The sequence below is a fragment of the Gouania willdenowi genome, chromosome 19, assembly GCF_900634775.1.
Source record: "Gouania willdenowi chromosome 19, fGouWil2.1, whole genome shotgun sequence".
In the NCBI taxonomy this organism is placed as follows: domain Eukaryota; kingdom Metazoa; phylum Chordata; class Actinopteri; order Blenniiformes; family Gobiesocidae; genus Gouania; species Gouania willdenowi.
In genome coordinates this window covers 4782316-4798489 of record NC_041062.1, presented here as the reverse complement: position 1 = coordinate 4798489, position 16174 = coordinate 4782316, and the positions used below count along the sequence as shown (strand labels likewise).

Genomic DNA, 16174 nt, shown 5'->3' with positions numbered 1-16174 from the left:
GCATTCCCCCGGTTTTATTTCTGATTTATCAAGTTTTTCTAATCAGATGTCATTCCTGGCTTTTAAACTCCCTGAAATTTTTAAAAACCATGCTTTATATGTTAATTGAGTAAATTGTTATTAATATTTCATAATTTAATATTCAGATTTGACATAAGACTGTTGATTTAAGTTGCTACACATTACGCCCCTTTTTTTCTATAGTGGGAAATGTGTGATATTGTCCCAAAACATGTCTGTATGGGTTTGGTTCATGCCATAGATATTTGTTAAATTTTAGGAGGAAGACTACATCATATCGCTTCATATTATGTCATATTTTGCACAATAACTGATATTTCCCTTTCTTTGCCCACTGGTTTATGGTGAAAATTCAACAAAATTCCAAATTAAAACATGCCTTGATTTTGTTTAAAAAAAAAAAAAAAAATTCTTTTAAACAAAACAATATTGCCATTTCTGCTACAGTAAGTATATTCAAAATAAAATAGTACCTGATAGCAAAACTGTGTCAAATCAAGCTCTGACCATACAGTTGAAATTATTAAATTTGTTTTTTGATGCTCATTATATTAACAATAACTCAACGCTGAATGTGTTTTTACATTTTTATAATACCAAATACAAATCAATAATGAAACAGTTTTACTTTAAAACACACAAAACAAACATCTCCACATTAGCAAACAAGCAAATGCAATTTCCTGGTCTGCAGCCCCTGTAAAGCTGGTGTCATTTTTAGCATCTGGCCGTCTCAGGTGACAATGGACATCACAAGCTTGCAACCACTTTTCATTTGAGCGCTGGGCGGGACTCAATTTAATTCACCATGGGCATTGAGAAAACAATATTGCACTGGCGTGAATTTACACATGGTGCATGTGAAGAAAAGAAGCTACTAAAATATTCATGCCGTCACCAACAAGGATCACTGGAGTCAAACGGCAGCTTGCCTATGTACCGACATGAAACCAATTAGCATGATGGAGTTGTTTAAATACCATAAAAGGCAGCGGGGTGTGACGAAGCATTGCTAGTTTCTGGCCAACGGGACTCATCAATAACGCTGCAGTGTCGACTTGGCCCCCGACTGTTTTACTAATGATAGCCCTGCTAAGCTCTCACTGCGGATCCATAATTCAAAGCCTGGTTGTGGTGTGGTTTCACAAGCCAGTCGGCACTGGTTAGCTCTCCTCGTCTCCCTCTAGTATCATGTGCCAAGCGGCAAATGCTGCCAAGGCAGGCAACAAAAGTCAGCAGTCGACATGAGCCACTTTTTATGGATGCTGAACACGCGTATATCAGTTTGGGACAAAAAAATCCTAATATATGTGAAATGGTTTCAGCCTTTTACTGTTAATTCCTCACTTAAAACGTATAATGGTAAAAAAAAAAAAAAAAAAGGGGTAACACTGACTATACTTAGTTTTATACAGTACATAAGACTGACATTATGTTGTCATTATTATGACACCTATCATTAACATGAATAAGGTGTCATGAAGGCTGTCGTTTGTTACCCTAAACAGGGATGGGGTCAATTACATTTTTCAGTTACAATTACATTTTCAATTATCCATGTTCAATTACAATTCAATCACATTTACCGTGACCAGCATTTTTTCCAATTACAATTAAATTACAATTGTTTTGTATCCTCAGAAAGTCAATTACAATTATGTTCTCAATCAAATTGTTACTTTTATTTTTTAAAATTCAAGAGAATACATAAAAAAGTTCAACTTTGCAACAAAAAAGAATCAGAACCATCATTAGTTGGCACACTGTTGTTTTATTTATTGCATTGCTTTCACTGATTGTCAGTCGACAGATTGTCTGTTTTTGGACAAACTACGAGGTAAGCTGTTGCCAGCATTAAGAGATGTTTGGAACATGTATCTCAATGATCTCCTGAGAGGCCCCGACGGCATTGGGGTTACCATGGAAACCTGTTAGTGTTTATCATACAGCTCCCAAATGTTCCAACACGTAAAGCACTGTTCTTGCCAATGAGGACTCACTGAACAAAAACACAATCAGGTCAAAGCGGTGACCTGTGCGAGGCCACCTTTCAACTCGCTCTTGCTCAAATGCAACCAAAGCCCTGGAAAATCCTGGTGGCACAATTGCAGCTGGTTATCTGATAGAAACCGTCGGTGCTGCCCTCTGCGCCCCGACAATGCTGCTCTATATCCCCTTTCAGGGACTCCTCAGGATAGGGCACGTGTGCTGGATCACGAAGCACCTGAGAGTGTACATTTGATAGCAAAGTCTGCTCTTGGTTTGACATTACAAAAGATCTGTCTGGCTGTAGCAAACCATTGCCTGTCCTTAAAAGCCAAATGACATGAGCTGTAATTTCATTTCAGCAGGGTAGCTAGTCGGCTTGAATGGGGATTTAAAATTGTGCTTTTATCTTCTTTCCCTTCCATTACAGCCCATTTGAGTCCAATACACCTCTTTCTCTCTCATGATTACTTCTATTTCAAGAGCTTTGAGTACACAGCATTTATTTTAAAGATAAGATAAACATGTGGGGTTTTGTAATTATTTTATTTTAGTTAAAAATGATAATCAACATAATGATGGAAAAGATCTTGACTACATGAACTAAAAACACAAGGGTCAGTCTTGGTCCATGACCAGGTGGGAGATGATCAGAAATGATAAAATCTATGGAAATAAATTTATTCAAGAGCTACTAAATACTGTTTAATTCCACTCATTTACAAAATGGGATTCTTTAAAATTAGTGTTAGCACTGATTCATTCCAGCATTACGCTCTATACTTGCTTTTTTTTTAATAGTATTCTGAGCAAAATTATGTAGTCAGACAAAGAGGGCACTGCTTTTCACACTCGCGTGTTAAGATGGGTTCGGTTTGAGGGGTGTAAGCATTTAAATGCTACTTTTTTCCTAACCACAATTTAACTAATCATGTGGTTTAATCTTCTTCTCAATGTTGGACATTTTGCTGTCTTTTATACCATGTTTAATGAAAACAACTGACTATAAATCAGGCCATTGCTTCACCAGGAAGTGGCATCACAAATCCAAATACATTGCTTGATACACCAATTGGCAGGAAGCCCTAGACGGGCATCTTTAGGTGAGAAGTACACCTGCAGAACACGTGCTGGAGGTAGGCAATAATAATCAACATGGGGAAATGCAGGTATGCACAGTTGAAACCCTAAACCTGACCAACTGAGTGCCAAAAAGAAGACTAGTATGTATTTGTATATGTTTTTGTTCATTGGATTTCCATTAGCTTCCTGGGGTCCATAAACATATCAGGATTCTATTACATGTAAGAATCCCTGGTATTTCTGGTTCATTGTAAGAAATATTCTAGATGCATCGTCAATAATCCTATCAAAAATTCATGTGTGAATGTACACGCACAAATAGTTTTTTTTTTTTTTAATCAGCGCTCAGTTTTCCTAATGTTCCATTTTCCAACCTAAAATCTCTCTTGCATCATAAACTTAATCACCTCGACAAAAGCGGACAAATTCATCTCATTAAAACAGACCCAGGCCTGTTGCAAGACTTGCAAGAGCTTGTGCTTGTTGAGTTTAAAACAAGCAGTTAAGATGAACTTAATCTTGTTGACAAGTTTGGTCAGAGTGACATAGAATGCTACATAAAAGCTATTCAGAACAGAATAAAGCCTGTAAGAACGACTCTTTAAATACATTTTCAGAAACACGCAGCAAGCAGTGTAAAGATCCAATGAACGCGAGGTTTGGGGCAGCTTCACACCCATTGGTTACATATAAAGACAATAATAACATAATGGTCCTTGGCAGCAAGCTATTTTCTGCCTTTTTAGTAGACTATTCTGCTCTCAGCAGAAATTATACAAGATGTCAACTGTGTGAAACATAAAGCAGCTATTGTTTTGCAAGTGGCTTTCAGGTTCTTGGTGACAATGCTGGAGGCATAACAAGATTTTCCAATGACCTAAAAAATACTTTCTACAAGAATGCATGAATTTGGAATTTGACAGCTCCAAAAATAAAAAATAAAAACAAAAAAAGCATTGACCAACCAAACCAAGACGATGATTCCTCTGCGTAAGTTCAGGCAAGACCTTTCCAGATATACAGCCTACTTCATTAAATAGCCTAACGCGTTATTTGTTTTCCTGCCAAAAAGCAGGTTCTTTAACACTTACAGTCGTCTACCTAACGATGGCTTCTATGTACTTGTTCTGCAACTAAGATAATCATTTTTTTTTATGGCTGATCATTGTTTTCCAGAAATCCATGAATGGACAAAGGATTTGTTGGAAAACCAGGACGATGGGCTTTCTGGTAAAAAAAAATCCCCAAATGCAAATTTTCAACATTTAAATGACTTACCACCATTTATTAACTTATAAGGTTGGGGATCTTCGCCATGATGCATAAAGCTAATTAATCATTTCAAATAAAGCTAGAAACAGTTCAGAAAGTACCTCTTAACTGATTTCTTTTCCAAGTACTGCATCTAAGGAGATGGAATCAGTACCAAATCCTTCATGATTCATGGTATCAATCTCTGCCAGGTATTTAGTATTAACTTAAATTCAGGTTTGAAAAACAAGACAAACAAAACTTAATTGAAACGCCTTGTTTTTCTGATCTGAAACAATTGGTAGTACTTTGCTCTGATTAGGTATTTGTAAGTCACTATTTCAGGACACAGTGAACAGAGTTTTAGTCACTGTCAAGACTAAATCCTGTGGAATACATGGAATCTTTGAAATGGTGAGAAACGAGTAAATGTGCATCTGGGTGCATTGATTCAAGATGCATCGCAATGCATCAATCTGTTAATAATTGAATCGCAGTCCCTACAATCGTAATCAAATCAAATCATTTGTGTTGCAATGAACTAGTTTTCTCCTTTTGCCCATCTTCGGCACTGCAACATGGCCTGTACTTCCTGCTTGTGTAAGAGGTAATAAGTGATCACAGAAGAACATGGCACTCTTGATGAACTTACCAAGCATTTCGCTCCGAGGTAGATGGAGAACAGGTCAGCAGACACTATCTCTTTTACCATGTAGCGTCTAAAGACACCTTAATCCTTATTTCATTATCAGCCTGTTCAGTTTTAAAAGCTCATTCGATTGACTCTCAGGGTATGTGTATATTTTTGCGGTCAAACTGTAATAGATGAAGCTTTTCGGTGTATGGTCAGCATTGCAAAAGCAGCAGTCTTACTAATTGGACTATTGCATTAAAGAGAGAGCTAAGCTATAGACAAAGCTCTCTACTGATAAATGAGATTGCAGCAACAAGTAGCTAGAATGAGTTTACTTAACAGGATGATGGATGTCATGCTGCGAGGAAAAAAAACTGAGAGTAGCCAGTGAAGGTAGTTCAGGAACCTAACCTGAACTTTTACCTTTTCACCTTCTGATGAAGGTGCACCAGAACTTAGCACATTGGCGATTATCTTTGTGATAAAAAATCAGTTAACATGAATAGCTTTGAAGACTTGAAGGTTCCGTCACAGAATACTGGAGCCCTTTGATGTAAAATAGTGCTGTAATTTTGACAGCTTGAAAATCTTTAAATTTTTTTGACCTGAGAATATAAGCCTTTGTAATATAAAATAAAACAGTAATATAAAAGCGCTGCAACATCCAAAACACTTGACTTGAGAGACAGCGATTAAAGCTGAGTCGAAGGATTTAGAAAAATCAAGGAAAGCAAAGATTATCCACTTGTTTTGGCAAGAAGTCTATTTGAGGTGACACACTAACCCAGTTTTTAATATAAAAAACTAAGCCATCTTTGAGATTAGATCTTGTGTGCTTAATAATTTCTGCAGTTCTTCAGAACAGTTGACTAATGCTCAAGCCTCTGCCTCATCCATGGCTGGCTTTGTCGAAGCTAAAGGACATGGCTGTTTGTACATGCTTTCACTTACTTGTCTAGCCTTGAGGCTATTCAAACACTCGTAAAAAACGATCCCTCGTGGTTAAAAGGGAGTTCTTTCTCTGGGTTACTTCAGATTTCTAACTGAGCTATTATTGGAATGAAGTGAAGATGGACCATAATTATAGTAATGGTAGTAAACAATAAGGGGTTTGTTGGGCAGCAAGAATACTCTCACATTTAATTTGTTACACTTGGACAAAAAAACAAAAGCCTAGTCTGTTTTTGTGTGTGTGTGTGTGTGTGTGTGTGTGTGTGTGTGTGTGTGTGTGTGTGTGTGTGTGTGTGTGTGTGTGTGTGTGTGTGTGTGTGTGTGTGTGTGTGTGTGTGTGTGTGTGTGTGTGTGTGTGTGTGTGTGTGTGTGTGTGTGTGTGTGTGTGTGTGTGTGTGTGTGTGTGTGTGCGTGCGTGCGTGCGTGCGTGCGTGCGTGCGTGCGTGCGTGCGTGCGTGCGTGCGTGCGTGCGTGCGTGCGTGCGTGCGTGCGTGCGTGCGTGCGTGCGTGCGTGCGTGCGTGCGTGCGTGCGTGCGTGCGTGCGTGCGTGCGTGCGTGCGTGCGTGCGTGCGTGCGTGCGTGTGACCTGACTGCGAATGGGACTTATTTACAGTGGACAACAACAAACTAGAAAGAAAGAGTTCCATTGGTGTTCAAATGTAAGTGTGAATGTGGCTTTAGGACTACTTTAAAGGTAATTGAAGGACTATATGAATTAACTATTCATATATGAATTAACCATTCATAAAGCTATTAACCAATAGGATTGCAGAATGCTAACCAGTGGAATTTTGTAGCACTTTGTCATCCTCTTTGTTTGCTGAAATCTATTTTGATTATTCAGGTTTTTTCATTGTCCACCTTTTTTTCTTTTTCAGGAATATCGTTTTCTGAGCCATGTGTTGGCTCCCTGATGGCTTAGAGTTTAGTTCAGTCGTGAACTACTTTCGGTCAGGGTTATAGTTGTAATGTTGACAGTATCTGCCATTCTATTGGTCTCAGTAGGTCTTTTGTGAAACGTTAGTGTACTTGTGCTTTATCGCAATCCTATTTCTATTATACTATATAGGGCCTCCGATTTTCCGTATTCGTGAAAAACGGACAGAAAAAAAACATAATTCACGTTCTGAAACTGAGAAAGCAACCGTTTTGTTTTTTTTTTCTGCTGTTTGTTTAAAATCCGGCCGTATGTTTTAGCACATTTTACCGCAATTCTTAATCAGAAAACTGATGATTTAATATCTAGAAAGTTTGACGAATAAACAAAAGCGTGCAGAGCTTCATCTTAAAGCATGTTTTTATGTGTTTTGTTGAACAAGTGGTTTAGATTATGACTGCATTCCAATCTGAAAAGGCACTGGTACAAAAAACTATTTAGCTATAGAGGTGCATTACGTTTATGTGGTGATGAGTAGGGATCGACCGATATGACTTTTTCAGGGCTGATGCTGATACCAATTTTCCATCAGCCTTAGCCAATGACTGATACGGACTGCTGATTTTTTGAGCTGATATTTGGAGACGATACTACTTTTGCTCCCTCAATTTACATCATAAAAAATTACACAATGATGATAACAAATGGTACGAGTCTCAATTTTTTTTGAAAAAGGAACATTTATTGAAATTAACAAAGGTGAAGTAGAACAACAAGTAAAAAATAGATGATGTAGACGAAGTAAAAAGTAGAGTGAGACATCTCATGAAATATTATGAAAGAGAACTGTTCGTCTTTGTCCTGAAAATAGCTTTGACAAAAGCTATTTTAATAAAAAGAAACCATGAATAATAGTCCATTTCAACACAACACCAGTACATAAATTAGAAGAGGAAAATAACTTGATGTCAGATGCACATTAAGCAACAAACTTTTCTGTTCTAAATTGCATCTATATAAACAGGAATAAATATTCAAACAAGTAGTAAATTGCTTCTCAAAGTTTTAAAAACTCTCCTTCTCAGCGCAGCGCTCTCACATCGCTGTAATGTTTGTAAGCAGAGAGGGAGGGAGAGAGAAACACACACACGCAAAACCTCCAGCCAGCTGCTCGTTAAATACAACTGCGACAACAACACGGAACCATGGAACATAATCAGCTAAGTTAAACAGTTAAAACATGCTTTAAAAGTTTAAAACTTGCCGTTGGGGTTGAAGAGCTTCCTTCACGCTCTGCTAGGGGGGAGGGGCTCTGCACTCTGCAGCCTCTGTCTCCAGCCACACGGAGCAGCCTGTGGCAGCCGCTCTGTATATAAAGCGGATCGGTGAACGCAGCAGCGCGCATTGGCCAATGCAATACACGTAAAACACGCAAAAAACGGCAGATTAAATCAGCCGGCCGATGACTCGGCCGACCACTAGTGATGAGTTTACTCTGTGATTTTGCATGATTTCAAGCATAACAATCCAATTTTAGTGATTCTGAAGCTTAAAACATTAGTTGACTATTAACCCTATTTTGCAAGTTTGGTCTGTTTATGAAAGTTTGATAGCCAGTAAAGCTGTCTAAACAAGACAAAATGATGAAACGGAAATAGATTTCTCATTCACAGTGCAAACTGAATGTTGTTTTACTCTTCCTACAAACAGTAGGGGCAACCTTGAATCTGAAAACAAAGAATTTATACCATTGATAGGTGAATGTTGCTTTTAAACCATTCATCTGCAGAAGTGAAAAAGCAACTGTACCAACAAGCAACAGTTACTGACTGAGCTCTTCTTTCATTGCTGTTTTCCTTACATTCCCATATGTACATGGCAGAATACCAGCAATAAAAATAACACAAAACTTAACAATGGCCCTGACCTTGTCGTGGCGTCTCCATAGAGACAAGGTCTGACCGTAAAGCTTCCCCCCCAGTGTGCCACTGACAGGCCAGCCCTGCTGCAGACATGCTTAACACGTCTGAGGGATTTCAGTAAGCCACTACCTGCTAGTTGTAAACAACCTCATCTCCTAACAAGACAATGACATAATTACAAGTCTACTATATTTTTTCAATGCCCTTACCTCATTAATGCTGTCATGAAAAACTTTTAAAACTAGAACATAATTTTGACATGAAAATTCACACAAATATGTATAATATTCAGGTAAAAGGTTTATTCAATATCTTTAATTTGTTTAATTAAGTCAACATGCAAAGAAGCCGTATCATATAATATATAATACAACAGACAGACGTGCTACTATACACAACCATCTTTATCAGTCAGGTACTAAATATAGCTTTACTCTGATTTTCTTAAGTCGTGCGTTCCCTTCCCCTCGTAGTAGATCCGAGACTTACAGGTTAATTAGCTCAGAGTACAAACAACAATCAAGAGGGGCTAGCCTCTGTGTGTTAGCATTTCTGTCCTTAAAGGCTCCCGCATCACCCACGACCCTTTACTGGTTAAATGGTTACATAATTAGATGGGGAATAAATAAGGGCAGCAGACCCTTGAACCCTTAGGACAGGGGTGTCAAACTCATTTTCGTTCAGGGGCCACATATATACTTTGATCTCAAGAGGGACATAGATTTTAGCAGGAAAAAGAGATATTTCAACATTAATTTACCCTATAGTTTGCACTTCCAGGTCTAAAATACAGTACATGTAAAGTATATCAGACAGACAAAATCCAAGCTTTAAGTGACCTTAAACTTAAATTTACTTACATTTCCTAGATAGTATGAGCAATTATTTAATTTCGTAAAATAATTTGAGGAAATTTGCAGGATTTTGGAAAAAAAGTTTTTTTTTAATCAAGCTGAGATTTAAAATTACTGCCATCATGTGATAAAAGCATGGGAAATTTGTAAATTTGTATCCATGCGGATTTGGAGGGGCTGCTATATCTACAACTGAATTATTTTGTAATTTACACTATAATACTTTTTTTTGCCTTCCCCTGCAGGCCAAATTAAATGCCCAAAAAGGCCGGATTTGGCCCCCGGGCCTTGAGTTTGACACGTGTTTTAGGATGAATGAAAAGAACAAAGTCCTCAAAAAGTTTCAAATGAGAATATAAAGAATAAGACTAACTCGATCCGATATTAGCAACAAAATAAAAAAAAAATATTGGATTATATCAGCCTGATCCTAATTTCTCTGATACTGTATAATATACTGTTTTTATTGAGGTTATTTTTCAGGGTTTTGTAAATTATTTTGCTTTTATTTTTATTCGATTGTGGATTATTCTTATGTTTAAGGTTAAAATCAATGTATGCAACCCATTAGTTAATAATCAATGGAGCAGTTTTTCTCATTCCTACTGTTGTGGACAATTGTTCTCTGTTTGAGTAATAAGATTTGATCAACCCTTTTTTAACATTAAACACTACCAAAAACGTAATTAAAACATGTTTGATTTGTGATAAAATCATATCGATCGATGGTCAACACTAAAGGCTGCGATATCAGTATTGTATCAGTAAGTTGTATATGTAAGTTGCATCTGAACACCCCTAATAAAGAGGTTGCACAGTTGATATACTGTAGTGTCGAAGGAAACACTTGTTGGGCTCGTTTCTTGATTTGCATCACTTAACTGCTTTTTTTTCTTCCAAATAGTGCGTCAAAATTTTAATTTACCATTTATAATACAATATTACAGTAATAAATACTCATTCAAAACTCCACCTTATTTGACATGTGTAGTATCACTCAAGGACAAGACAAGTCCCTGAAGCCTAACAGGTAGCAGGTGTTTCATCCTAGTAGTCAGTGGCAATGGTTCCTTGGGGGGTGGGAAGGTTGGAGGTGGAGAGCAGGTGGCAAGAGGCTTAACTATAGCTAAAACTCTTCCAGTGAGCTCATCTCCACAGGCTTATCCATCTCAGAGTTGTCTGCTTTCTGCCGCCGACTGTAAGACTCGAGCGCTTCAACTCAAGTAGTCAAGTCAGCTAGCAGCACACTGCTAATCTGTCTGAGCGCTACCTGTGGGCCATATGGTCCACAAACACACATTGTTGTGTACAACTCTGTGTCTGTCTTCCATGTGGTTTCAGTTTGATCCCTTGTGTATTTTTTTTCCCAATTCTTCCTTAATAATTCAAGTGTTACTAGTAAAAAACTAATAAACCAAAAAGACAGAGGCAAGCTACAACAAGGATTTTCAATATCAGCAAGTGGTGAAAAAACCCAAAGTTGGGGTTCAAAATAAAAATGAAGAAGTCGCATGAAAAAATTTGTTCCAGCGATATTAATTTTGTCTTCCCGACATGTTTTGACAGTTAACTGCCAGTCTTCATCAGAGGAGTTCTGCTGCTCGCCAAAAAGAAAACAAAATGAATGTCGCTGGAACTATTACAATGAAGTCAAGTAAAACTTCAAAGGAACCATCAAAGGCGATCAGCAGAACTCCTCTGATGAAGACTGGCAGTTGACAATCAAACTAAAAATGTACAGTGTACCTATTGAATACTTCCAGAACAAATGCATTTTTTTAGACTGAAGTGCGTGGGCCATTTGTGAAATGACATGGAATGACCCGTAGGAAACAAAAATAGTCAGATTGATGAACAAAATTCATGCTTCCTTTTTTTTCCTTTTTCCGTTTCCACTGAGCATGAGTTGGAAACAAAGCCTGGTGATGATGACAGTGTCAGCACCTCGTCTATCCTTCCTGCTGCTACGATCTAATCCCTCGAGTCCAAGCCTGCTTTAATGATGTCATGGTAGACCTGAGTACCAGTGTTGTTTTCAAGACCTGAATTAATTAAATCACATCCGAGCAGACAAACAAGTCCAACCTTTGCACCAGGGATCATCAGCTTCTGTTAGCTTTCAGCCAAAAAATCAGAAACAAAATCAGTCTCTGATATATTGTAAAGTTATGATGATAAAGCTTGTGATGGGTCCGTTGGAATTTATTAATCAGATTACACTATTATTATCATTATTAGAACAAAAACCCTGATTATTAGATCACATTGGTCAAAATTCCAGAGTAACCTTTATTGCTTGTTTGCACTATTTTTCCAACGCAAACTTTGCTGCAACTGAAACTAGTATTTTTTTTTTGTTTATTTATAGAATGTTCTGATTTATATATTTATTTACCATCATATGTGCTTATTAAGCATTAATTATCTGTTAATATAGCATACATAGTTTTTATAAATGTTAAGCATCTTATAAGCGCTTATTAGCTGTTAATTTGTGCTTATTATGCATTAATGAACCATTATTACAGTACCTTAATATAAAGTGTTGCCCTTATTTTCTATTTAAAGCATTTATTCATTTTTGTTTGTTTATTAACCTATACATTTTTCAGTTTTTGTATTTATACATGTATCAGTTGTTATTCATTTAAAGCATATATTGATTTACTTGTTTTTATAATTTATCTGTTTATTAGTTTTTGTTTATTTACACGAACATGTATATTATTATAATTATGGGGGGTTGAATTCCTTGTATTGATTTAAAAACTCCAATTGGCAATAAAAAACACTTATGACCTATGACTCATCAATGCACTACTGCACTATTATCTTATTATTATTATTATTGTATTTTTTATTTCATTTCATTATCTTATTATTATTATTATTGTATTTTTATTTCATTATTATTATTATTATTATTACTATTATTATTATTATCTTGTTATTTTATTTAGTTTGCACATATTAGTCTAACTACTCTTTATATTTATGTTTATACTTCTTTTTTTTATTTATTTTTCTTTATTCTAGTTGATTGTTATTATTTAATGTTTACACTATCAGAGAGAGCACAGTTCACCAAGACAAATTCCTCGTGTGTATTCAATACATTACTTGGTCAATAAAGTTGATTCTGATTCTGATATTTATAATGAACAGTTGCCAGTTTATTAAAGTTTATTTCATAAAAATACTACTGTAAGAACGCTGCTGTTCTCCACTCACACCCAGAGGTTTTCTTTAAGCGAGTCTTGTCCGTGTGAAGCCGCCTCAGCAGGTGTTCCGTCTCATTGCTCATTACCATTAGCACCAGCTTCATCAGCACTGCACCTACTGCTAAATGGTCTCCAGGAGGGACTGGGTTCAAACCACTAGGCCTGATGGTGTATCGGTCTCCAATGGTGCTTGAAAATACAGCCCATTGGCGCCATAAGGGATCCTGAATTTTAATGACCTCATTAACCACAGAGCGATTCAGTCCAGCTCTTAAAAAACGGAGCCTCAGAGGAGGAAAGAAATCACCCTAATGTCATTGAAAAAAGGATATTAGCTTTCAGACGGTGAAAATAAAAAAGTGCAGGACAAATCAGAGCAGCAGTTCAAGATCAAGTATGAATATTAATCAAATTGACATTTACTAATGTGCTAACATGCTGTTCATTTTTATGCATTTAAGTAGGCATTTACTCCAAAAAGTCTTGTTTGACGGGTGAAAGGCTACGCCATGGTAAATAAGATAAGATTAACCAGTTCCACGTACAAACCGGTAGATAAATTCTATTGATTCAAAGTTAATGCACACATGACTCAAAAAACACAAAATGACAGAAAAATACACAAGAGGAAAACAAAAATGCACAAAAAAAACATAGAAAATTGGAAAAAAATATACAAAATCAACACAATGCACACAATTAGAGTAAAATACCAGAAAAATGAAAGAAAGAAAAAATGACACACATGAACACACAAAAATTACTCCAAAAACCCCAAATGACAGGAAAATACACAAAAGGAAAACAAAAACTTAAAAAAACTTAAACTTAGAGGAAAATATACAAAATGATGATAAAATTATACACAAAATGAGTAAAATATACACAAAAACAACAAAAATACACATGACGACAAACAATTTACAAAATGAGAGTACAATATACGCAATGAAAACAAAAACAGACAAAATTACTTTAAAAGAATTCAAGAAAAATATACAAAATACCAAAAAATGCAAAAAAAACCAAACACATCAATACACAACAATGACACCAAAAACTAAAAAATGACACAAAATGACACGAAATAAAACAAAAATGCACAAAAAACTTAGAAAATTAGAGAGAAATATACACAGGCAACAAAAACACACACAATGACTTACATTTTTTTTTAACAAAATACATAAAAACGAGAGTAAAATATACAAAATACCGGAAAAATGCCAAAAAGAAATGACCACATGAACACACAAAAATGACATTGAGTAAATTATTTGAAAACACAACAAAAACACATAAAAATACTCCAGAAACACACCAAATAAGAGAAAAATCGACAAAATGACCACAATACACAAAAAAAGAGTAAATTTAATAAAATGACAACATAAACAATCCCTTTGTTCTCTAATGTATTAATTCTCACTTTTGTGGCCCCTTGCTGTGATAAAATCTCAGCCAATCAGGGGTTAGGATTCAAACTGCAGCCTCTGATCAGTCGACCATTCAAATGATCTTTCCTAGTTTACCTCCCAATGACAGAGCTCTGACGTGTGTGTGTGTGCGTGCGTTCACTAATAAACCTGAGCCCCTGTCTTCACTGAGGTCCTCAGATGCTTTATGTGTCCAGACTCAAAGCAGGAGGTGGGACAAGGGCGTGGCAACAAAGATGAGCGCATGCTCACTGTGTGAACCCACGTCACTCACTCACACCGTCACGTGCACGGCTTCCTTACCTGCTCGTCCACTCTGTGGGCCACAATGGTGGCCCCCTCCTCCTGCTCAGCATCGCTGAGGGGGCGGATCCTCAAGGCAACCTGCAGACAACAAGAAACACCCACTTCTTTAGCCTTTCATTGATCCACAGATAAATACTGCTTCTAGATCATGTTTCTATCAATATAAACATTATAAATACATGATATGACCATGCATTTATGCTAAAAAAAAAACTGACTGTGTCGATGCTTCATTCATTTATTTATTACATGTTTAAACTCTGAATCCATTATTTCAAAGCTAAATGTAAGAAGGAATTTCTCCATTTCGTGCATTATAGATTAATGAAATAAATAATTTATTTTATGTCTTTGTATCAGCTGTAATTGTTTCACGAGCAGACATTTTTCTCAAACTGTTTTTATTCATTTATTTATTTAACAAAAATAAAGCAGAAATTGCAACATGACACAGAAAATACTCTCAGGTGCATATTTATTTTGGGGCAATATTAAGAATCAAAACACAAATTTTCACTGTAAAACAACAGGCGTACAAAGTCAGGATAATTTGAATTTCAAATCTCGTGTAAAATGGCACTTCAGAATATCACAATATGACGTCATAGACAAGCAAACAATATCCTGCATTTTAAAATGATGTTTTTTGACATAAAGCAGGTGGCCTAATGTCTAGCAAGTGTAGCAAAAAACGGGCTAACATGTTGCGAGCTACATACTTTTACAGTCACCTTTACAGCTGAGAAATATGAAATTAATAACAATAGTTGATTTAATTAAGCAGGTCTGGGATTATTTTGGGAAGTTCAAACTGCTGAATGTGTATAACATAGTGTGAGCAGACGACTGAAACGGCTGCTTTAATTATTCAGCTAGGCTTTGGAAAACCAAGTGCATGTGAGGTGAGGGGAAATTCAATTTATAACACAACACAAGAATGAGTTTCACTAAGTGCTTTATTATATATTTATTAATTAGCCAAAAGAAACATGGATCTGATGCATTTTTAGTTTCTACTACTTAGTGTTTATTTATTGTTGAATTATTAATATCGAGCAATTGAAAAAAAAAAAAAAAAAAAAAAAAAAAAAATATCGAGCAATTGAGTTACAGCACATTATAATCACAAGCGTTATCATTACACCCTTTTCTATCAAACCAATGGGTTATCAGTGTCACGCTGGATTTAAGAGCAACATTGGGTCTTTTTTAAACTCAGTTTTCAATAGTTGATCTGAGATACTGTAAACAAGTCTTTACCTCATCATGCATTTTTTAAATTGTACCATTTCTAATTCTTTTTAGTGAAATAATTAAATTGTGAGAGTATGAATGTGTTATTCTAATAACTTTCCTCCCCCATGTTAATGCAATGGCAGGAATAGGCAACCGGTGGCCCAGGGGCCACATGCAGCCCTCGGTGTAATTCAAAGAGGCCCCCAAACTGAAAGGTACAAAATGACAGAAAAATACACAAAACAAAAGCAAGAATACATTAAAAAATACAGAGAAGAAGAAAACACAGTAAAAGACAAAAGAAAATACACAAAACTACAACAAAAATGAACAAAACAACAGTAATACACAAATATACTCAGAAAACATTGAAAACAGCCAGAAAATGACGACAAA

At 36.2% G+C, this 16174-nt stretch overlaps 1 protein-coding gene across 1 annotated transcript in view; it reads right to left on the bottom strand.

The window, feature by feature from the left end:
* Nucleotides 1-16174, bottom strand: part of kif19 (kinesin family member 19) — a 36245-nt gene that overhangs the window by 17627 nt on the left and 2444 nt on the right. Inside the window, exon 2 of the mRNA XM_028476090.1 lies at nucleotides 14540-14620. Within this exon, the coding sequence (XP_028331891.1) occupies nucleotides 14540-14620 (81 nt within the window). The remainder of the gene's footprint in view (nucleotides 1-14539; nucleotides 14621-16174) is intronic.